Consider the following 23,058-nt stretch of genomic DNA (forward strand, 5'->3'; position numbering starts at 1 on the left):
GAAGATTTGGGGTACCCCACCTGGTAGAGAACCATGATAAGCTGAACTACTTGCTAAAGACAAAGGAAATATGGAATAGGTAGTGGAAGAAGGTAGTTATAAAAAGCAGCTATGACCATGTGACCAGTTGCAGAAATAAGTACTCTCATTTTTAAGAGTATTTCTTCCTTATTTTGTTATGAATATGTTTGTGTGTGTATTAAGCAAATTATCTTGTTTCATCTCCCCTGATCCCTTTTTATCATACAACATAAGACGTATTAACTTTATATGATAGTATTTAAGTTACAGGGTATCAAGGAAAAGAGTAAACATCACCCAAGGACTTTGCATCCTTTTCTGGGAAAAGGGTTAGTGCCTTTTTAGGGTTGTACACGAGATGGTTTTATTACACTAGAAATATGTGCTTGTTATTGTCTTTATTTGGAGATTAAATATGGAGATGTGTTTGGTTTAAGGGAGGAGGGCAAGTTGACAAAGGGGTGGACTGTGATGCTTAATTTTATGTGTCAACTTGTCTAGGCTACAGTGCCCAGTTGTTTTGTCAAATACGAGTCTAGATGTGGCTATGAAAGTATTTACATGTGATTAGCATTTAAGTCAGTTGGCCTTAAGTAGAGCAGATTATCCTACATAATGTGGGTGGACCTCATCCTATCAGTTGAAGGTCCTTAAGAGCAAAAACCGAGGTTTCCTGATGGAGAAGTTCTGCCTTGAGACTGTAACATAGACATCCTGCCAGAGTTGCCAGCCCACTGCATGGCCTACCGATATTGTACAAGAGTCTGCGAGAGTTTATACCATGTTGCCCGACCTACAGATTTTGGCCTTGTCCGTCCCCATGATCACTCGAGCCAATTCCTTAAAATATGTGTGTTTATATGTGTATGTATGTATGTGTATGCATATGCAGATCTATATCTATATCTTATTGGTTCTGTTTCTCTGGAGAACCCTGACTAACACACTAGTCCTCTTAATTATCTTTTAATGTGTTTGCGAGTTTGATTCCCAGTTGGACTGTAAAACTACTTAACAATAGGAACTAAGGATTGCATGTCTTTGTAACACAGCAGTGTAAAATGCTCAGTAAATACTAGGTGATTGCCTAGTATAATACCCCGCACTTTGATCCTTCCCATAGAGGGGTGAGAAATTGGGAAGGGGTGTGAAGAATGATCATTGGCCTTTTCTAAGGAAATTATACCCCATTCCTGCTCATTTTTTCTGGCCTCTCACCCTGCAGGTATCCGGGTCTTAGACTGACCCCCAACACTGCCTCACAAGCTCTTCGTGGGGCTTTACTAATGACTTGAGAGGGAGAAATATAATGAGGCCATAGGTCCCCAGATTAGACTATGCCCTTCTGAATGGGTGGATGGATGGATGGATGGATAGATGAATAGATTCATGGATGGATGGATGGATGGATGGATAGATGGATGCATGGATGCATGGATGCATGGGTGGATGGGGGGATGGATGAATGGATGGATGCATGGATGGATGTATGGATAAATGAATAGATTCGTCGGTGGATGGATGGGTGAGTGGATGGATGGGTGGATGGTTGGATGGATGGATGGATGGATAGAGGGAGGGAGGGACTGTGTTGAGTAATGTCAATTAGAGAACTGAGTGTTATTTATCCCTGCCATGTTTGCACTGCTTTCTGTGAATGTTTATGCTTAGTAGTCCAAGGCACATAGTGCCTTCCCAGTCCCAGGATAGTTATAACGTTAATGTCCTCTGAAGCTGGGTTTCCTTAGATGTTCTGCCTCATCATGCTGGAACCTCTTGAAAAGCAGAGACTCCTTTTTCATCTTTCCAAACAGGGCCACACTCACAATTCTATCAGCCTCTGCTCTAACTCTGCCTCACTGGCAATAGCCAGGCTTCATGGTTCAGAGATTGTTCTGTACTTGGACCCTCAAACACACTCTTTCCTCCTTGCCTCTTCCACTTCTCCAAACCTAGGCTGGATTCTCATGAAGCACCAAAGAGAAGATGATATGAAGATGTCTGACCCCAGCACTGTTTATCTGCCTGCTGAAACCACCAATAACTGCCACTGACAGTAGCTACAGAACAGGGGCACAACACCTAGCCTCAGTCAAGTCTTTATGGGTGGCTGTCTCCCTCTTCAACAAACATTCATTAATGTCCCAACCTCCTTATTATCCATACTGTGTCAAAGACATTATGAAGTCCCTAAGCTCTTCTTCTCTATCCTGGAGCCAATTACAGGGATTGATGCAGGTCTTATCCACCCTGAGGACAGTATAAACCCGGTACAGATGGTCTGGAGAAATCAGTCAGAGGTTCCAGGCGTCAGGGTTCCAGGCATCCAGGATCTGCAGGTCAGTGGTGGGCAGGCACTATTCTCTCTCTTTCCTTCTCTGTTTTGTCAGTATCTCTGATATGACAAACACTCATCCTTTCACTTCTCCTCGAAAACATTCTAGATATCAAGGTATCCCTTCCACAGAACACTATGGAATGATAAATAAGTCTAGGGGTACATAGAAGGGATATAATAAAAAGGCATAGATTAAGTCAAATAAAGATTTTTAAATATTTAAGGCCATAGATTTAGAAAGTAATCTCTGTAGAAATTATCTATGCCAATGGTATGCAAACAGTGAAACTTGGGATTTCCTTAGAAATGCTTCAATGGAAGAGGGAAATGCTAGGGGGCAGTGTTCTGGTGTTTCCATCACTCCCTACTTCAGCAAAAGCAGGTCCCCTTTATCCATTTCACGTATTAAGTTTCTGTGTAAAATTTCGTTGTGAAACCTAAAAAAAGTTTTGAAAGCTATTGATTTTGTCCAACTTCTCATTCTAATGATAATAAATTGGAGGTTCAGGGAGAAAAGGGTCCTCTCCAAGGTAGCAAGACAAATTGGCTGCAGAAATAGAATTGGTACCCAACCTTGCCATTCAAAGTCTACTGTGTGTGTTTCTATGTCTTGCTTGTAAGCACCAATGTGTGTCAGTTATGGTGGTCGGAGAGAGCCAGAATTGAGCTATCAGCCATGCTTCATGGCTTCAAGATCTTCTTGACTTCTATAAGGGAAACAAATGTTATTTATGTAGACCAATAAAAAACACAGTGAAATTTAATATTTCAGAGTAGGGCTGCAATAGTAAGAGGGAGCTTCATTAAACCCTGTGTTGATCTGGAAAGAACTTTAATCTAATCCCATGATTTTATAGACATTGAAACTGAGGATAGAAGATTAGGTGACAGAATCTTGTATCTCTGAGAACTTACTCTGAGCTGATAATCAATTTGACAGAACTAGATACTGATACCATGTCCAGTGACCTTAATGCCAAAAGATCTGATTGGATGGCAATGACGAAGGATAGCTCTTGATGCAGGGGATCATAGACAACTCTGACTACGGCCAGTGAGAAGATGAGAAAGAGGTCATGCTGCCTGGAGTGGTGATATAGTGTCAGCAGAGACATGAGATACTATCATACAAGTAAATCAGAGCCAGATGATGGCAAAATGGTCAACCACTGTAGATTCTAAAGCTGGGTGGTGATGTGGTAAAAGCAGTACTTAGAATATGAGTTCAGGTACTTTACATAGGTTGGGGTAGATTAAAGGTAGAAAAATCAGGAATACAGGCACAGTTATAATTGTAATAAGGAAATCAGAGTTATATTTTAAAGGAACAATCTACCAGGACTTATTGATAAATCAAATCAAATATAGAGTGAGGACAAGTGGGAGAAAATGTCAATGATTCTCAGGTTTTGAACCTCATTGACTAGAGGAACATTATGGCAATGAAAGAAATGAAATTGAGAAAGCTAAGTAGGTTGATTAATGGATGTTTGCAGCTGTTTCTTCTCATTTTCAGTCGTGCCACATCAGCAAATGAAGGTCTCGAAAACTTTACTCCATCCACGTCATTAAGGTCAACTCTACTTTGAGGAGACAACGCTTTCCAAGTCGTATTTTAAGTGCCTTCCAACCTGGGGGTCTTATCTTCTGGCACTATAACAAACGATGTTCTGTTGCTATTCATAAGGTTTTCACTGGCTATTTTTTTCAGAAGTAGACTGCCAGGTCCTTCTTCTTAGTCTTAGTCTGGAATCTGTCCACCATGGATGACCCTGCTGGTATTTGAAATACAGGTGCATAGCTTCCAACATCAAAGCAACACGCAAGCCACCACAGTACAACACACTGACAGACACTTGCAAAAGACTTCTTTAAAGTGTTGAAAAACATAGATGTCACTTTGAGGACTAAGGTGCACCTGACCTAAGCCATAACATTTTCTATTGTCTTATATGCATGTGAAAGCTGGACAATGAATAAAGAAGACCAAATAAGAATTGATGCCTTTGAATTATGGCATGGGGAAAAGAAAATTGAATACACCATAGACTTCCTGAAAAATGAACAAGCCTGTCTTGGAAGAACTACAGCGAGAGTGCTCCTTGGAAGTGAGGATGGTGAGACTTTGTCTCACATACTTTGGACATGTGACCAGGAGGGGCCAGTCTCTGGAGAAAGGCATCATGCTTGGTAAGGTAGAGGGTTATGGAAAAAGAGGAAGACCATTGGCAAGATGAATTGACACAGTGGCTGCAGCAATAGGCTCAAACATAGCAACAGTTGTGAGGATGGTGCAGGATCAGGCAGTGTTTGCTTCTGTTGTACAAAGAGTCACTATGAGTCAGAACTGACTCTCTGGCACCTAACAACAACAAGTCGATTGAGGAGGGAGAAGATGTTAACTTGGTCTTAGATATATCTGGTTGGGTGTGACAGCAAGATATTCAAAGGGGAATGTCATCTAGACAGCTGGAGATAAAGTAGAATGCTCGTTCTAGGTTGGGGAGGCATTTGACAAAGATGATCACTGAAGCTGTGGAAATCGATGAATTGCAATTCCCTGAGATATGGAAAGAGAAGTAAGTGCTTAGGACTCCTTCTTGTAACTGTCAGCATTAGAGACATCCCAGAGGCGGGGAGAGTCTGAAGTGGGGCTAAGAAGGAGTGACTGGAGAGCAGGAGCAGATTACCCAGTAAGCAAGGAAACCACGAGTTTACTTGTGCTTATTTACTAATCTGTAGTGCACAATTTCACATGGGTTTCAAAGATGTGATGATGTAGTGAAACCCACATGAAACTGTTCACATTGTGAAATTGTGATGTGCAAAAGAACATGGGATCAACTATACTGGCCCAGCACTGAATTTCTTCTAGCTCTTTGAGCTAACACTGATCAAGAGAGGCAGCCATCATCCTGCCTGTCCACCTTAACACAGGGCCCTCCACCTGATCTGTCCAGGCCAGTCCTTGCCACAGCTGCTAGGATGCCCAAATTTCTGTGGGTATAACTGATGAAGAATCCCCGAAAGTTTGGCTGGGAGGAAGCACAGCATCAAGTTGCCTTACACTGAGGTCATGCTACTGTCAGACTATCTGAGTTGGGGGGATCATCTAGTCTTTGCGGATCAAAATGTGGTCCAGGGACCAGCAGCATTAGCATCATTCATTTGCGTGTTTGAAATGTGGAGTCTAGGGCCCGGTCCAAGACCTCCAAAAAAACCCAAACTCATTGCCGTGGACTCAATTCTGACCCCATTGTTCTTGGCTGTAATGTTTATGGAATCAGATAGCCAGGCTTTTCTTCCACAGCGCCACTGGGTGGATTCAAACAGCCAACCTTTAAGTTGGTAGATGAGCGCAAAACATTTATGTCGCCCGGGGACCTTATGCCAGACCTAGGGAATCAGAATCTGTATTTTAACAAGATCCCAGGTGATCCATGTGTTCACTGTAGAGTGAGGAGAATTGAGCTAGTACACTAGTTCTCAAGCCTGGCTGATGACTGGAATCACTGCAAGACCTGCAGAACCAGAACCTCTCCCCACCGCCCCGCCCTGGAAATAGTACTTATCAGAGGTTTTCTGGGTAATTTAGGTGGGCAGGCATGTGTGGGAGCCAATGACTTAACGGAACACTTTATTTAAAATATTAAAACTTTCTTTATACTACAAAAGAAATAACATGTTCATTACAGGAACACTTTTAACAGATGTTAATAAGATAAAAATCACTTGTAATTGTGTCAGCCATCGATAACTTCTGTTACAATATTTTGCAAAACCTGAAGCACATTCTGTGTATGTGTGTCTCTATATGTGTGTGGATTTAAATGGAATAATGTGCATATTATTTATAATCTGTTTTTTCACTTAATATATTTGGAAAATTTCCATGTCATAAAATGTTCTTCTATAATATCATTTTTAATGCACATTTTAAACTTATTTTCTTATTTACTGAATTTGCCATAATTTTAAAATCAATTTCCTATTTTTGGACATTTAGATTATTTCCAACACTTCACTGTTGTAAAAAAAATTGATGCAGTGAACATATTTTTAACTAAATATTTGGGCAGTTCAGTATTTTCCCTTAGAATTAGGGCAATAAATGAAATTATAGGGTCAAAGTATTTACATTTCTTTAAGACATTTGATTCACATCACCAACATCCAACCAGAAATGTATCAATTTGCACTCCAATCAGTGCCCTGTTATCCTTCACTTTCACCAACATTGAAACTCCCACCTTAAGGCCCAGGGAGAGAAAATGACTTGTCCAAGGTGACAGAGCCAGTACTAAAAGCCACCTTGGCTATAGTCATATTTCTTCTAACACACAGGCCAGACTCCAGTGACTGTAAAGTGGCTGGAAATCCTGCCCTCAGCATCAACCTATTCTTCCCTACTTGTCTCCCAAAATATCCCTCATCTCACTCTATCCCTCTCTGAACACTACTCCCTTCTTCTTACCTTCCTTCTTTCTTTTCCATCTTCTCTTATTTTTCTGTATTACAGTTTTTTCTTCTCTTTTTCTTTCTTGCTCATGAGAATCAGATCTACTTAGTTAACTATTCTTGCATTTTACTTTTCTGGGCTATTTTCGAACTCTTTTTCTGTGTCCTGATTGGCTCTGGATTTCTTCCATGCTAGAGTCTAGATTGACTTTCCTAAAGTGTCATGGCTTTAGGGAAAAGCTCTAGGACAGGATAATACAATGGGAAGGGGCAGAGTCATGTAAATCATTGTGGTCTGGGGTTTACATTGAGATGCTGTGTTCAGTTTAGGTTGCTCATTCTCAAGAACACAAGTCCCTGTATCTCAAGCTTGTCCCATTTTCCATCTGAAATAGAATGAGGGAATCTGGTTAGTCTTGATTTAAGAGTCTCAGAAAAGTGATTCCATTCCTGATGAATGATGCTTTCTAACTCTCCAGGAAGACCTTGCCCACTCCAGCTAGAAGCTGGAGATTCCTCCCAGTCAGGCTGCTCATCCTTCAGCTGGGCTCTAAGTATCTAACCGTCTGCTGGGGAGGTAGGTGGGAGCGTAGTAACCCTAGGGCAAGGTTGGGAAGTAGGGACGGGGTTTGGGGCTGTGGCTCATACCTCAAGCTGTGAGGCTGGAGCACACCCTACCCCTTTCTCCACCCTGGGAAGTGCTCCTGGATGAGCCACTTGGAGGAACCTGTTCTCCAGTTTCCCAGACCCGGCATCAATGCACGCCATCATCAGGCCAGCTCGACTTGTTCTCCATGGCCCCAAATGAGGGAGAGGCAGAGCTGCCTGGAGTTGCCTGGGGCTGCTGGGGAAGGTGAGACCTTGGTGGATTCTGGCAGGCATGTTGTAGACAAGTGGCCTCATAGATCTTTCTACCTGTGACTGGGTGAGAACTCCACTTTCCTCCTTTCTAATAGGTCTTTTCTCTTTCCCCTTCAGCAAGGACCCAACACTCTGATCACAGAAATATGTTCTCTCCCCATGGCAAGCTACTACATGTAAGTCTTCCTAATCAGGAAGTCTGGGAGTCACGCTGGGAGAAGGAAGTCTGAGTCAGAGGGATGAGGCTCCTTCTCACCTTAGAAATCTCAAGTGCCCCATAATTAAATTTAATCATCATTCATGGTAACAATCGCTCTCCTTCCTGAGTGCCTCTGAGATGCCAGCCATTCTTCCTGCCCCACCTCCATCTTAAGAAATCTACAGGGGGAGCTTTATTAACATATCTAGAAGCTGAGGCTCAGAGAGGGTAAATAAATTCTCTGATACCAAAAGGCAGAGCCAGGGATCAGATTCCACATCCCTGTGCTGCTCCATCTGCCTCTTTCTAGACGCCCAGCAACAATTGAATCTCAATGATGGTATCTTTATATGATGGTCTCTGTGCACTTTATTTCTAGTCTGGGCTTCCAACTTTTACCTGCATTTGACCTTATTCAAGATTTGCATTCTTATATTTTACAATGTCATTGTGATTTTGTTGTAAACTATCTCAAGACTTTTGAGGAATGAGTTGGGACATAATAAACATTAAATAGGATTGACTCTGGGGATGGATTTCCTCAGCCCCTATCATGGCTCAGTCCTGATGTAGACATGGGGGAAAGTCAAGGTCTCCAGCCTGACTAGGAAGGCAGGACACATGAGCACAAAACACACAGATGACAATATTTTGGGGCACATAACTTGGGTCTAATCTCCAAATAAAATATTGCCGATGTTTTCCAATCACCTGTTTCTGGTAGGTGAGTTATCATGTCTATGCTCACTCCCTGGTTGTCAAGGTTTCAGAGACAATACCAGCTGGTAAGCCCAGGAATTTTAAGATCTATATTTTTATTGTAAAGTGCACCTGCTTACACACATACAATAAGTAGCTAAGGGTATTATCATTAGCTGTTATTGGGAGAGAAAAATCTCCTTGAGGCCCTGGAGGTGATGGCATTTACCCAGAGGTTCTGCCCTTGAAGGTAACGAGGGCTCCCCAGGCTCTGAGAGTGACTGACTGGCATCTTTGAAACCAGCCTGACAACCAAGCTAATCACTGTGTGACTTCGATGTTCCACATGCTCACCAGGGTTTCTCCCCCACCTCTCCAGCACATTTTTTGCCCTCCAAGGCTGATCATTACAAACACAGCCAACCACAACGACTATAATCAGGCTGTGCTCTCTGCTGACCTCCTGTATTTGGCACCAGAAATGCGAGGCCCTCCCCAGAGCACACCTTACCCAGGCTGGAGCAGCCTTGCTGGTATATGTTACGTAACATAGAATTTTTTTTCTGATTTGTAGATTCTCCCTGTAAGTAGTTTTTAAAATATCTGGAAAGCAAATCACATTTCACTATACACTAAAACAATTCCTTTACTGAGGGAAAAAAAAAAAAAACAACCAGTTGCAGTCAAGTTGGTAACCCCAAGTGTGCAAAGTAGAACTGCTCCATAGGATTTTCAAGGCTGTGACCTTTCGAAAGCAGATCATCAGGCTTGTCTTCTGAGGCACCTCTGGGTGGCTTTGAACTGCCAGCCTTTTGGTTAGTAGCTGAGCACTTAACTGTTTGTCCCAGCCCTGCAGCTGGAGGTGAGGTTCCTACTGAAGAGAATAAACAGCTATGAAAAATTGAGGAAGGCCCAGATTTTCTGGGATGAGGCTCCCAGAGATACCTGAATGCTATTGAGAAATTACTCAGGAAGGGGATGGAAAGCCACTTAGACCAGCAGGAAAACTCTCTTTACTGCCTGTGAGTGGACATTGGCTTCCCTCACTCCCCTTAGGGCCCTGACGGTGTTCAAGTTAGGTGAAGGCAGGAAGCTCAACCTCTGAGAATTACAAGCCCAGAAGGCCTTCCCTTGCCTTAAGACTCACTTGGTCTTTACCTGCTATTGGGTGGAGTAGAGCCCCCATTTCTCACTGAAAAAGGGCAAAGAATCCCTCAGTGCTCAGTCTGGTAATTCAGAGCATGGAGGTGGAAGCGCTGTGGGGCTGAGGGTTGCCTGAAGGGTGCAAGCCATCAGCTCTGCCATCCTGTTCCAGAATTAAGGATGCAGATCAGAAGGTGCTCTACATGAGAGACAGCCAGCTCCTGGTGGGAGACCTGGATGCAGACAACTGTTGTACAGGTGAGTATATGGGACTCAAGCCCCTGGGACTCACTCTATCCTCCATCTACCATAGTCCCCTTGTCCTTCCCCTCTCCTATCCCCACCAGAGAGTCATTGCTGCCTTCAGTGAGGGTGAGAAAGAGGTAGCTGAGGGCTTCACCTATTGAAGGAGTCTCAACCCTGTCAGGAGTTGCAGGTCACCCTGCAGCCTGCATGCAGGGGCCAGGGCAGGTGTGCCAGGTCCAGCTCCTTCTTGCCTAAACCTTCACTCACCTCAAGCCTGAAATCTGGGGTCCCCTTATCTCCTGGCTCTTTTCTGTCTTCCCTCCCAGACAAGATCTGCATACTTTCCAACAGAGCACTGGACCGCCCCAAGATCCCCATCCTCCTGGGGATCCATGGAGGGAGTTGCTGCCTGGCATGTGTGGAGACAGAAGAGGGGCCTTCCCTGCAGCTGGAGGTGAGAGACCTCTCCCCATTCTGGGAGGCACTGCATGCTTGGCTTGGCCCTCAAGATGTCCTGGCATCTCTAGGCCCATCTGTGGATTCCCCAGCCAGGTCCCCTACCTCAGGTTTCCACCATCTGCCTCTGTCCCCAATACCAAGACCTTTGCCCTTCAGAAGCTGCAGAAGGCAGTTTCCTCCATAAGACCTACTCTGCCAAATCCCTCCTTGGCCAAGCCCTGGAGGTGGCTAGGGCTGACACTTCAATCAGTAGCCTCATCCTGCTGCTGGTTGCCTTACCCCCACAAGACATGAATATCGAGGACCTGTACAAGGGCGGTGAGCAGGCCACATGCTTCACCTTCTTCCAGAGTAGCCTTGGCTCTGCCTTTAGGCTCGAAGCTGAAGCCTGGCCTGGTTGGTTTCTCTGTGGCGTGGCTGAGTCCCAGCAGCCAGTATGGCTAGCCAAGGAGAGTGATCCCTCGGCCTGCACTGAGTTCTACTTTGAACAAAGTTGGTAGGGAGGCAGGAGGCTGAGTTCCAGCCTGGTGCCTCTGAATCAAGCTCACCCTGCTCAGAGCCTGTGTTAGGCGGAATAATGGTTCCCAAAGACGTCCATGTTCAACCCCTCGAACCCATAAATACGTGGCTTTACATGGTAAAAAGGACTTTGCAGTTGTGATTAAAGATCTTTCAATGGGGAGATTATCTTGGATTATCTGGGTGGGCCATGTAATCACAAACATCTTTATAAGAGGGAGGCAGGAGGGTCAGAGAGAGACTGGAAGATGCTGCTGGCTTTAAATATAGAGGAAGGGGCCATGAACCAGCAAATATAAGTGGTTTTTGGAAGTTTGAAAAGGCAAGGGAGAGGATTCTCCTCTACAGCCTCCAGAAGGAACACAACAGCCCTGATGCCACTCTGATCTTAGCCCAGTGAAACCCATTTCAGACTTCTGACCTCCAGAACTGCAAGATAATAAATTTGTGTTGTTTCAAGTCACTAAATTTGTGGTAATTTGTAATAACAGGAACAGGAAACTAGTACAGGCCTCAGTAAGTCCCTCTTGCAGTGTCTAAAGTGAAGGGTGTGGGTAACTTGGTGAGTTCTTCTTGGAAGGCTGGCCACAGGTTCTCCTCCAGTTTGTCTGCTCCAGAGGCTCTAGAAATATCAAGAGAACCCATCTCTCCTTCTCTCTCTGCAGACTATACCTTGGGCTGACTACAATTTTAGTTCTAGTTCAAGTCTTATGATTTTTATATTGGTTACTTCACAATGAATCAGTCATTCAACTGATTGATTAGCACCATTAGCTGTCTGCTGGTTTTGACGTGTGAGGAGCAAGGAGGAGCAGTGAGGGAGAGGGCAATGAGTTTGTCCTGGATGTGTTGAGTTTGAGGTCCCAGTGGAAACTCTGAGTTTAAGTGACTTCTTACAGCTGGAAATACAGGGCTGGAACCCAGCTGAGAGTTTGTTATTGGAAGTAACACTCATTCTCAGAGCCCAAAGCCAATCCCTCTACATGTTGTAGAGAATCTGTGGTCAGGGCTTATGCTAGAGCAGCCCATGGTATCAGGGCTCAGAGCAGGGCTGGGCTGCTGGCCCTCTTCCTCTTTAGTACAGCCACTCAGCACCCACCCAGCATGTACTGAGTCCAACCAAAGGCCAGGACTTTTAAGAGCAGTATGTCTTATTCTCAGAATGACCCTGCAAGGCCAGTATTCTTACCCACACTTGACAAATGAAATTGGAGCTAGGAGAAGTGAAATAACTTGCTAAAGTTCACATAGGCTATAAATGTTTGTGCTCAAGATAAAACCTGGCCTTTCTAAATTCAATACCATTCCACAAATTTTGACTCTATCCTTACTCTAGGAGCTGGGGATAGAATGGTGAATAAAACCAAGTTTCTTTGGAGCTGATAAATGAGCAAGGAAACATTAACCAACCAAATAAACAAGAAAACATGTAGGGGCAAGTTGATAGAGGGTGGGGTAGTAGGTATTCAATGGTAACATTCTGCAGAGTAGTCAAAAAACAAAACCAGTTGATTCCAACTCATGGCAACCCAATGCGTGTCAAAATAAAACAGCACTCCATAGGGTTTTCAGTGGCTGTGATCTTTCAGAAGAAGATTGCCAGGGCTTTCTTCCAAGGTGCCTCCGGGTAGATTTGAACCACTAATCTTTCGGTTAGTAGCTGAGTGCTTTACCATCTGCACCACCTACAGAAACATAAAGGAATCCTAAGGAGGGTTTTTAAGCAGAGGAGGGACACGACTGGCTTTATGGCTTTAGTCAATGTGTGCCCTTTCCCCAAGCTTCCTGTCTGTGGTCTGTCTGTGTCCCGATTAGAGATACTGTCACATGGCAACGTAACTGTATGTTTATATGTTAGGACTCTGGCTTTTTGATCACATCTTTTGTTCAATTTTGTGTCACCAGTGCATCCACCAGAGTAGCTCCTGGTACCCAGAAGGTGCTGATGAAGTGCAGAATCTTGAACACATTTGTGGATGATCACTTGGTTCTTTTGCATGTCGATGATCCAGGGTGAGGGGCACTATGGTAGCAGTGTGGCTGGACATCATGGCAGTGCAGAGGTGGGAGCCAGTGGAGAGGGTTTCACAAAGGAAAGATCATTTAACCTGGGCCTCAAAGGAAAAGTAGTAGTTTTCCAAGCAGGGAAGGTGGGGGCGGGCATTCTAGTGGCAAGAACAGCTCATGAAGGCTGGAAGGAGACCTGGGTGATGAGTCATCAGGTGTGGCTGAGACCCAGGACTTACAGCTGAGGACTTGCTGAAAATTAAGGTGGGAAGGTGAGTTGGGCCATCATCCAAGTATTTGAAGCAGGACCCAGATATTAAGCCTGGATCCATGTGATCAACATTGGACCAACCCAGCTGGCCACTAGGGCCTGAGCTCATCTTAGTGTTTTCCTCGCTCTGCTCTCTCACTCCTCCTGCCTTCTGCTGGGCACTTCCCTGGGGTCTGTCTTAGGCTGCATTCTCTAGAGAAGCAAAACAAGTAAAGTGTATAAATACATATATAAAGAGAGATTCTATCAAGGAAACAGCCCGTGCAATTGTAGAGGCTGGCATGTCCCAAGTCCGTGGATCAGGGTAGAGGCCTCTCCCAAGTCACACAGCTGCAGAAGCTGGCAAGTCCAAGACTGGAAGGTCGGAGAGAAGGGCTCCCACTCACAGGCTGTGCAGGTCAATGAATCCCAGGTTCAGCATATAAGCGGACAGATGAAGTCCCAAGAACGGGAGATGAGACGACAAGAAGCAGCCGCAGGATCCAGAGAGAGCAAAAAGCCGGAATGTCTGCTTATATACAGATGCGGTCCACACCCCCAAGGAGGCTCCCTTTCACCCCCAAGGAGACTCCTTTTCATCTGATTGGCTACTCACAGTATATTCAATCATGGGAGTGATTACATTAAAACACGGAGAATCATGGCCCAGCCAAGCTGACACACAATCTTAACCATCACAGCATCTGTGCTCTTGTTTCCACGTAGGCCTGCACCTGCCTCGTCTTCCCACTGCCAGCCTACCCCTCCTTCACGGATACTCATCTTTGACTGGCTTCAAGCCCTCCTCTGTGAGCTGGGCCGGCCACCCTGAGGCGTGCCCACACCTCCGCCCACTCATGGGCCCTGCCCCAAGTTGAATCATGTTCTATAAGTAAAAACATTTTCAGCATATAATATATGCCAATTTTGTATTAGGTGCTTGGGAGAGAAAGAGGACAGAAGTAACTTAAAAGACATGGTCCCCACTTTCCAGGACACACAGTATAGGTGGAGACTATGTATGTATGAAGAGAAGCTAATGTTTATCGACTGCTTCCTATGGAACAACCAGAAAAGACTCCAAACAGCACTTAGCGAGCCTTAGATTTAAATTCTGAAAGACTCTTGTAGAAACAAAGATAGAATGTTCTGGCATTGGGAATCTTAAGAGTAAGACATGGAAGCCACCCCTGAGGGTACAGTGGGGATGCCAGGAATATTCTCCCGTATCCCAAGCCTTGCTCATTATAATTCCTCCTTCTCCTTGGCAACCACAGTAAAGGCTTCAGCCCACAAGAAGCCAGTCAAAGCTACTTGTATGTAAATATCCTGGAGAAGCATCCTTCAGGTCTTCTATACTATTTAGATCTGAGAGTGAACAGGGAGGTCCAGAGACAGAGACTAGTAACAAGGCTGTTGGAACACAGTGGGATAACTTCGCAATCTGGCAGCACCGGGGAGTCCAGGTGGTTGGGAGAGTAGGGGACCACATCCAAGGGGGTCAGGAAAGGGTTTAGAGGAAGTGGGCTAGTAGGTGAGGGGCGGATGAGAATGTTCCACAGGCCACACACAGGCCTGAAGGAAGCGCTGAGAGTGGCTGAGTGTGTCTGTTCGCATGCATATGTTTTCATGCATACGTGTAGGTGCGTGCGTTTGTGCGCATGTTCATGTGAGTGCCTGAGTGTGTATGTGTGTGTGTGTGCTGTGTGTGTCCACAAGAGCCTCTAGACCTAGGCAGGGGATGATTCATGAAAGGACTTGCCTATTCCAAGAAGCTCTGGAAAAATGTTAAACAAGAGGGTAGGTGATGTGTTTAGGTTCTTCTGTACCCCATATTTCCTAAGTCACTTCAGCTAGGATTCAGATGCAAAATCTCCTCCCTTTTTATCCAAATTATCATCTCATGATCCCATGCCCACCCATTATGATAGCCCCATAACAACTGCTGAGAATGTCATACACAAAACTCCGTAGGATACACAACACACATCAAGCCTATGGGAGTCTAAACCAGATTCAGGGAGAAAACATAGAAGTGAAGAAAACTCTAATGGAAATTGAATTTTCCTGGATCTCATTCTGCTAAAATATACAGCCATCTCATAAATGAATACAACAGAAATGGGTATAATAAGCATATTACATAAGCATATAAAAGTTAACATCTTGAATGGAAGCACTAGCATTGGAGCTATTTGACTCCATTTTTGGCTGGATTTTACATTTGCAAAACTGTGAGGGTCCCTCTAGTGATTCTCTCAAAACAAAAAGTGTATCTATTCTCTAGGTAGCAAAGTCAGTTTACTATGGTGGCCCAGTGGTTAAGAGCTTGGCTGCCAACCAAAAGGGCGGCAGTTCAAATCCACCAGCTCCTCCTTGGAACCCTATGGGACAGTTCTACTCTCTTCTATAGGGTACCTATGAATCAGAGCTGACTCGATGGCAATGGGGTTTTTTAACCATAGTTAAAGGCTCTGTGGAAGAAAGATCTGGCTATCACTTCTGTAAAGACTACAGCCAAGAAAACCCTATGGAGCAGTTCTACTCTGTAACCATAAGACCTCCATGAGTCAGAATCGACTTGGTGGCAATGGATTTGGTTTTTTGGTATCTATCCCCAAAGTAAATCCAAATCTCCATCCTAAAAGGCTCAAACTTCAAGTTATCCAGGGACAGGATGCCCTGAGCCCATTTCCGAGGCTGAGAGCCAGCAGTGCAGCTTTTGGGCTGCAAGTGGCCACAGAGATCAACTTTGGCGCTGCGTTTTTGGGGCTGGGGCTGTGTTGAGCAATTAAATTTAATTCAAGTACTTAGTATCTACTGTATGTCAGCCCCTGTGCCCAACTCTTTGCTTCACAATATGTACACTGTCCTCAAACAGTGTGTGAGAGCAAATCGGATCATGTGAAGACTTCGAAGCTCTGTGTGCTCCTTCCTTCTGATGACGGTTTCTTAGCACCCCTTGATAAAAGGAACACAGCCTCTGTTCTCTAGGAGCTTAGAGCCGAGGAGGGAAGATAAATATTAAACACGTACTCACTCTTCGTGCATATATGTGAAGGAGCAAAATATGTGTGCTTATCTCTTCTCCCTGTGCTCCACGTCTGCCCTTCCGTATAAAATAGCAATCCGTGATGAGGCAGTGACTTGTCCTTCCACACACTCGTCTGCTCCAGCTCCACTGGGACATCATTGTCCAGGCTCTGTTCATAGAGTGGGAGTGACAAAGAGGGCCGGATGCCTGGAGTTCCAGCAGAGGCTCTTGTGCACTGGAAAACGTCACCAGACGTATTCTAAAGGCTAGTAGCCATAACCTGTTGCTGTGCAGTTGATTCCGACTGATAGCGCCCGTATAGGACAGAGTACAACTCTCCTGTAGGGGTTCCAAGGAGCAGCTGGTGCGTTTGAACTGATGACCTTTTGGTTAACAGTGGAGCTCTTAACCACTGCACCACCAGGGCTCCTCGGCAGCCATAGGCCAAACCAAAAAACCAAACCCACTGCCATCAAGTGGATTACACTCATAGTGACCCTACGGGACAGAGTAGAACTGCCCCATAGGAGTTCCAAGGCTGTAATCTTTACAGAAGCAGATTGCTTTCTGCCGTGGAGCAGCTGGTGAGTTCGAGCCACCAACCTTTCAGTTAGAAGCTGAGCACTTAACCACTGTGCCACCAAGGCACCCAGAATGTGATACTACTATGGGGAATTTAGGATTTGGGAGTGCTGAGGTTTGGTAGAAGCCCTGGTGGCGTAGTGGTGGCGAGCTACGGCTGCTAACCAAAAAGGTCGGCAGTTTGAATCCACCAGCCACTCCTTAGAAACCCTATGGGGCAGTTTTACTATGTCCTATATGGTCACTATGAGTCAGAATCAACTCAATGGCAACAGGTTTGGTTTTTTGGATTTGGAGGTTTGGTGAAGGCATCCTGGTAGCAGCCCTCAGCTGCTAACAGAAAGGTTGGCGGTTTGAAGCCATTAGCCACTGGGGGGAGAAAGATGTGGCAGTCTGCTTCTGTAAAGATTAACAGCCTCAGAAGCCCTATGGGGGCAGTTCTACTCTGTCCTAAACTGTCACTATCAGTTGGAATGGACTCAGTGACAAAGAGTTTCTTTGCTGTTGTTTTGGTTTATTATCATATTCTAATACACTGTATGATTTATTTTTTTTCTTCTCCCTGCACTAGAATGCAAGTTCCACAAGGCAGAAGTCTGTTTTGTCCATTTCTATATCATCAGCATGGAAAACATTTTATGACATGTGTCACTCTCTAACATTTACTGAATGGATAAAGGAATGAATGCACAATTAAGCCTGTGGAATACTTAGTCAGGTTACCATGGGCATCAGTCCCAGGAAGCTCAGGTATAATTCCCAAAATCCAATTTGGAGGCCAGGCCCTATGGAGAATAGCACCAGGACACCTGTCCATATTGGGCAGGGAGGACTATGACAGTAGGAGTAGTGAGAAAAGGTCTAAACCCCAAAAAGAGGGATGGTGGGTGTGAATAGGGTCTCAGGGTTCCCAGCCAACATCTTAAGGACTTCACATGGTGTCTGAGTTATCTACTGCTGTGTAACAAACCAAACCAAAACTTAGAGACTTAAAACAACAGTTAATTTTTTATCATGATTATATGGTATCTTAACTAGTGCTGCTATAACAGAAATACCAGTGGATGGCTTTAACAAACAAATTTATTCTCTCACATTTTAGAAGGCTAGAAGTCTGAATTCAGGGAGCCACCTCCCAGGGAAGGCTTTCTCTCTCTGTTGGTTCTGGGGGAAAGTTCCTGTCATCAATTTTCCCCTGGTCTAGGAGCTTCTCAGCACAAGGACCCTGGGCCCAAAGAACACACTCTGCTCCTAGCTCTTCTTTGTTGGTGATAATGATGTCCCTCTCCTCTCTACTTGCTTCTCTCTTTTAAATCTCAAAAGAGATTGACTCAAGATACAACCTAATCCTGTAGATTGTGTCCTGCCTCATTAATTAATAAAGCTGCCTCTAATCCTGCCTCATTAACATCATAGAAGTTAGGATTTACAACACATAGTGTAATTACATCAGATCACAAAATGGAGGACAACCACAAAATACTGGGTTATCCTCCAAGTTGACACACATTTTTGGGGGACATAGTTCAATCTATAAACATATGGGTTGATTATCTAGTTACTCTGCTGGTTTTGCCTGGGCTTACATTCAGCTGTAGGATCAACTGAGCTAGAAGGTCCAAGATGGTTTCACCCACATGCCTGGTGCTGGAGCTGGTTGTTGGCTGGAAGCCTTGGTTCTTCTCCATGTGTTCTCTCTTCCTCCAGTAGGGTAGAGTGACTTTAAGTGGCAACCATAGGCATCATGTTAAAAGGGAAAAGACGGAAGCTACAAATACTCTTGAGATCTAGGTGCACTGTAAATTCTGCCACATTCTACTGGTCAAAGCAAGTCACAGGGCCAGCCAAGACTCAAAGGGGATGAAGGTGAAGAAATAGATTCTACCTCTTGATGGGAAGAGCTGCACAGAATTTGTGCTTAGAGTTACTGTTAGCAAATGGAAGATGAGTGTGTTAACTCCAAGCCAACTGACTCCTGATTGCAATTCTTGACAATCACATTACACTGCTTTCACAAGAAACTCTGCCCTGGGCTGTAAAGACCAGTAAAATGTCCATTCATTTCATTCATTCATCAAAATCTACTGAGAACCCACTGTGTTTAATGGCAGTGCTGAGGGCAGGAGATACAGAAATGAGCAGGAGCTCATTGGCACTCCTAAGGAAGAGGGGAGCAAACTGTGGCCAGGCCCTGTCTGATGTTCTCCATCCTGCTCAGTGGTTCAAATGCTAACTGGGGAGCTTAGGGAGAGGGTCAGCCCTTGGAAGGACTTCCAGAGGGAAGTGAAGCCCAGCTGGAGCCCTAGTCTCTGGGAGACGGGCTGGGGAAACTGAGAGCAGGTGCTTAAGGCAAGTCACTAAGGATGGAGTGGTACAGATCCAAGAATTTGGAGGAAGAACATCAGAAAGCAAAGGGTTTGAGGTAATGGGTTCTGAACTGGAGAAAACCCTTCTACTTGAGAGCTAGTAGTAAAGCAAGTAACCTATGGTGCCTCTGGCAATATTATTATGATAAAAGGACTTATGCTGGTCTTCCAATATTTCCTTCCTCTCTTTTTTCTTCCCTCCCTCTCTTCCACATAGATTTACTGACTCTTACTTTAGATTTTGTTCTAGGAGCTATACATAAGATTTGACTTCCCAGCCTTCTCAAGCTCAGGAACTGTCCCTCATACTTCCTTTGTGCCTCCAAATCTCTGAATTCAAGGTTAAACACACAATGAGAGTTTAACCAATGACTTTGAATGATTCTAAACTACAGATGCAACATTACAGGAATATCAAAGAACATTTCCACAGATATTCCCAAGAGTAGCCTGATTCTCATCAAGAATATCTCCAGTGAGGTGGGGCCAAGCTGGCGGAGTAGTCAGATGCTTCCAGTAGACCATCTTACAGCAAAGACCCAAAAAAACAAGTGATTTGATTATATATGGCAATCTGGGAGCCCTGAACATCAAAGGCAGAGTTGAGGAACTGGACGGAGTGGCAGGGGAGGGAGAGACAATTCGGAAGCAGTGAAGAGTTGCCAGTCCTGATCCGGTGAGAGCCTGAGCCTTTCAGGACTGATCAGCTCAGGGTGGAGTGGTGAAGCAAGCAACCACTCATGCGCAGGAGGCGCGTTTTCCACACTGGGGGGAACCCAACACCACAGACTCTACACGGCCACCCAGAACCAGTGAGAAGCAGCCCTCCACGAAAGATACATATTTGTATATGGCTTACCGTGTGGATAAAAAACACCCCCCTTAGGGATAAACCTCTCTCCCGTTTACCTCCCCACTCCCTGCTCTGCACTGTGTCCTGGACAGGTTTCAGCAATTACCAAGTGCTCTGGGCCAGACAAGCCCAGAGCCATTCTTCCTGCCTGGGAAAGTGAACAAATTAATAAACAGGGGTAAAAATAAACAGCCGGCTCCCCTAAGCCAGGAACCCAGGGTAGGGACAGCTCCTTTGCCTAGGCACAAGCATAAGGGAACCATGGACTTTGAGTGCCTTTCCCCCTGCATAGACTTGTGTGGGCCCATTTCAAAAGCGTAGGCCCTCATTACCACAGTACAACAGGGTGTATACCAGAACTCTAACTTCAACCGTTTCACCTGTGAAGTGGTAGGTTCTTGACATTTGACACTGCTTTGCCTATTAAGCAGGGTCTTCACCTACCCACATCAGGGGTCTGAGGACTGGTGGGTGGCTCCACCCATGCCACTTAGCCACCTGCGATAGGGGCCCATGAATAAGAAGCACCCCCCAGTCCTTACAAGCAACAACATTAGCTGCTCATAGGCAGGCTGCAAAACCCATCCACCTACGCATTCTAGGGAACAGGGACAAGCCTTCCTCCTGGATACTTGGGAGCAGCCATCAGCCCCCTGCCTTGCTCAGAGTGTGCCCTCTTGCTGCAGCCAGATGCCTGTGCCTACACCAAATGCTCATGCCTCTCTAGGACTGTAAATGAGAGCCTACACCACACACTTGGTGACTATTTACCTGGGCCCCTGAGCTGAATCCATACAGGAGGAGTGGGTGGACTCCTGAGCTAACATACCTAGTAACAGATTTAACCACCTGGTGACAGGACATTGGAGCTTCAAAGGTGCGAATAATCAAACTAGCTCATATGAGCAGTCTATTTGGACATATAAAAAAAAACAAGAAGCTAGGACACAGTAAGCAAACATAAAATAAATAAATATAATAAATTATTGATGGATCAGAGACAACAATTTCAAATCACATAAAGAGGCAATCCATGATGGCTTCAGCAAGCTCCCAAAATAAAGAATCCAGAAATTTTCCTGAGGAGGAAATTTTCTTGGAATTACCGGAGGCAGAATACAAAAGATTAATATACACAACTCTTCAAGAAATTAGGAAGGAAATTAAGAAAAACGCAAAACACACAATAGAGGAAATTAAAAATATTAGAGAAGAGCATAATGACAAATTTAACAGGCTGCAAGAATCCATAGAGAGACAGCAATCAGAAATCTAGAAGATTAGCAATAAAATTTCAGAATTTGACAACGCAATAGAAAGTCATATGAGAGGAAATGAGGCAATGGAATTCAATTAGTGAGATTGAAGGTAAAGCACTTGACACCAATTTATTTGAGAAAAAATCAGATAAAAGGATTTTAAAAAATGAAGAAACCCTAAGAATTATGTGGGACTCTAGAGGAATAACCTACGAGTGACTGGAGTACCAGAATGGGGGAGATAACAGAAAATACAGAGAGAATTGTTGAAGATTTGTTGACAGAAAACTTCCCTGATATTGTGAAAGATGACAAGATATCTATCCAAGATGCTCATCTAATACCACATAGGGTAGATCCCAAAAGAAATTCACCAAGACATATTATAATCAAACTTGCCAAAACCAAAGACAAAGAGAGAATTTTAAGAGGGGCTAGGGTTAAATGAAAAGTCATCTACAAAGGAGAGTCAATAAGAATAAGCTCAGACTACTTAGCAGAAAGCATGAGCCAAGAAGGCAATGGGATGACATATATAAAGCCTTGAAGGAAAAAAACTGCCAGCCAAGAATTATATATCCAGAAAAACTGTCTCTCAAATATGATGGTGAAATTAGGGCATTTCCAGATAAACAGAAGTTTAGGGAATTTGCAAAAACTGAACCAAAATTACAAGAACTACTAAAAGGAGTCCTCTGATTAGAAAATCAGTAACATCAGATAACAACCCAAGATTAGAACACAAGACAGAGGAACCAGATATCAGTACAGATAGGGAAGTCACAAAAGTAAACCAAACCTGAAACACTGAAAACAGGGAAACAGATGTCAATATGTAAAGATGACAACATTAAAACAAAAAAGAGGGACTTAAAAAATGTAGACATAGATTTTTTATATGGCGAGGAAGTCAAGGAGATATAAAGAAACAAAAGACTGGTATAAACTTACAAAAAATAGGGGTAAATATTATGGTAACCACAGAGGAAACTGACAATCCTACAAGTCAAAATAAAAAGCTAGAAAAATATAAAGACTCAGCAAACACAAAATCAACAACAGTGAAAAATATGAAAAGAAAATACACAAAAAAAGACTCAGCACAGAAAATTAAGTGGAACAAAGAAACTGAACAACACTGAAAAAAAGACATCAAAATGACAGCACTAAACTCATACCTATCAATAATTACGCTGAATGTAAATGGACTAAATGCACCAATAAAGAGACAGAGAGTGGCAGACTGGATAAAAAAACAAGATCCTTCTATATGCCGCCTACAAGAGACACACTTTAGACTTAAAGATACAAACAAACTAAAACTCAAAGTATGGAAAAAATATATCAAGCAACTCACACTCAAAAAAGAGCAGGAGTGGCGATATTAAACTCTGACAAAATAAACTTTAAAGTAAAATTCACCACAAAGGATAAGGAAGGACACTATATAATGATTAAAGGGTCAATACACTAGGAGGACATAACTATAATAAATATGTATGCACTCAACGACAGGGCTCCAAAATGCGTAAAAGAAACTCTAACAGCACTGAAAAGAGGGATGGACAGCTCCACAATAGTAGTAGGAGACTTCAACACACCACTTTCAGTAAAGGACAGAACATCCAGAAAGAAGCTCAACAAAGACACGGAAGAGCTAAATGCTACCTACAATCAACCAACTTGATCTCATAGGCATTTGCCAAACACTCCACCCAACAGCAGCCAAGTATAATTTCTTTTCCAACGCACATAGAACATTCT

At 44.1% G+C, this 23,058-nt stretch overlaps 1 protein-coding gene across 1 annotated transcript; it reads left to right on the forward strand.

Annotated features, from left to right (window-relative positions):
• The first annotated feature begins 2,297 nt into the window (after positions 1-2,297).
• Positions 2,298-10,924, forward strand: IL1F10 (interleukin 1 family member 10). Its single transcript, XM_004388869.1, has 5 exons — positions 2,298-2,360; positions 7,796-7,854; positions 9,892-9,977; positions 10,292-10,417; positions 10,710-10,924. The coding sequence occupies exons 1-5, from the start codon at positions 2,298-2,300 to the stop codon at positions 10,922-10,924; spliced, it is 549 nt and encodes a 182-aa protein (XP_004388926.1).
• The last annotated feature ends 12,134 nt before the right edge of the window (positions 10,925-23,058 follow it).

This window comes from Trichechus manatus, unplaced genomic scaffold (genome assembly GCF_000243295.1).
Source record: "Trichechus manatus latirostris isolate Lorelei unplaced genomic scaffold, TriManLat1.0 scaffold00219, whole genome shotgun sequence".
NCBI classification, from domain to species: domain Eukaryota; kingdom Metazoa; phylum Chordata; class Mammalia; order Sirenia; family Trichechidae; genus Trichechus; species Trichechus manatus.